The 1,062-nt window shown below is 39.8% G+C and overlaps 1 protein-coding gene across 1 annotated transcript; it reads left to right on the top strand.

Moving 5' to 3' along the window:
* The first annotated feature begins 612 nt into the window (after positions 1–612).
* LOC108477751 (uncharacterized) lies at positions 613–1,062 on the top strand. The gene has a single exon (XM_017780250.1). It carries the CDS (start codon positions 613–615, stop codon positions 1,060–1,062), a length of 450 nt encoding a protein of 149 aa, XP_017635739.1.

Consider the following 1,062-nt stretch of genomic DNA (forward strand, 5'->3'; position numbering starts at 1 on the left):
AAGGAGCAGTTAAGGAGTATTCTTTCAATCCCTTTAATGAGCAGTCAACCTTATGATCAGCTAATTTGGCGAGGAGATAATACTGGGCAGTACACAGTCAAAAGTGGCTAAAATGGATCAATACAAGCGGAAGTTATAGATTACATACCGACAGTCCTACCACTTTCTACACAAAGCTGTGGGGACTTAATATACCAAGCAAAATTTGTATCCTTATGTGGCGAATAGCCAATGATTTTTTGCCCACGTTATACAACCTAAGACTGTGGAAATTGGAAACTAATTCATTATGCCTGGTGTGTCAAACTGAGGAGGAAACAGTGAGCCATCTGTTTCGGGATTGTTCTTTCACACAACAGGTTTTGCGAAGGTTAGGAGTGCCAGACGTAACATGTAATAGAAAACATAATTGGAAATAGTGGTTAGCAAAAGCAGTTGAAAGCCAGAATGCAGAAAGTAATATGATTAGATTGATCAGTTTCTGGGCTATATGGTATAACAGTAACAAGCTTTATCATGAAGGAATCAAAGAACAAGTTCATGGGTTAGTAGCTTTTATCGATACCTATCATACAGAAATTAATGTTATGGGACAAATATCAAAAAATGCAAATGGTGTGGTGGGAAGTTTCTTGGAAACCTCCAACAGGTGACATTATTAAAAATAATTATGATGCATCATTCGACCAGGGCACGAGAAAATCAGTTTCCGGAATATTAGCACGAAATAGAGAAGGTCTTGTAATGGCTGCTTGTATCTTTCCTTGGGAGAACATTCCAGATTCAATGATGGCGGAGGCAAGGGCGTGTCTGCAAGCAGTTACCATCGCGAAGGAAATGGGATTTCAGGATATTCTTGTGAAGGGTGATGCGTTGACCATAATCCGCAAACTAAACTCTGCTGAGGATGATAAGTTGAGCATTAGTAGCCTGATTAAAGAAATCAAATGGAGAGGTCATAGATTCAGAAGGTTACGTTTTGAGTATGTACCTCGAGAGGCCAACAAAGTGGCTCATGGAATGGCGCTAGAAGGAAGACAACATGAAAACCCCCAATACTAG

The sequence above is a fragment of the Gossypium arboreum genome, chromosome 11, assembly GCF_025698485.1.
Source record: "Gossypium arboreum isolate Shixiya-1 chromosome 11, ASM2569848v2, whole genome shotgun sequence".
NCBI classification, from domain to species: domain Eukaryota; kingdom Viridiplantae; phylum Streptophyta; class Magnoliopsida; order Malvales; family Malvaceae; genus Gossypium; species Gossypium arboreum.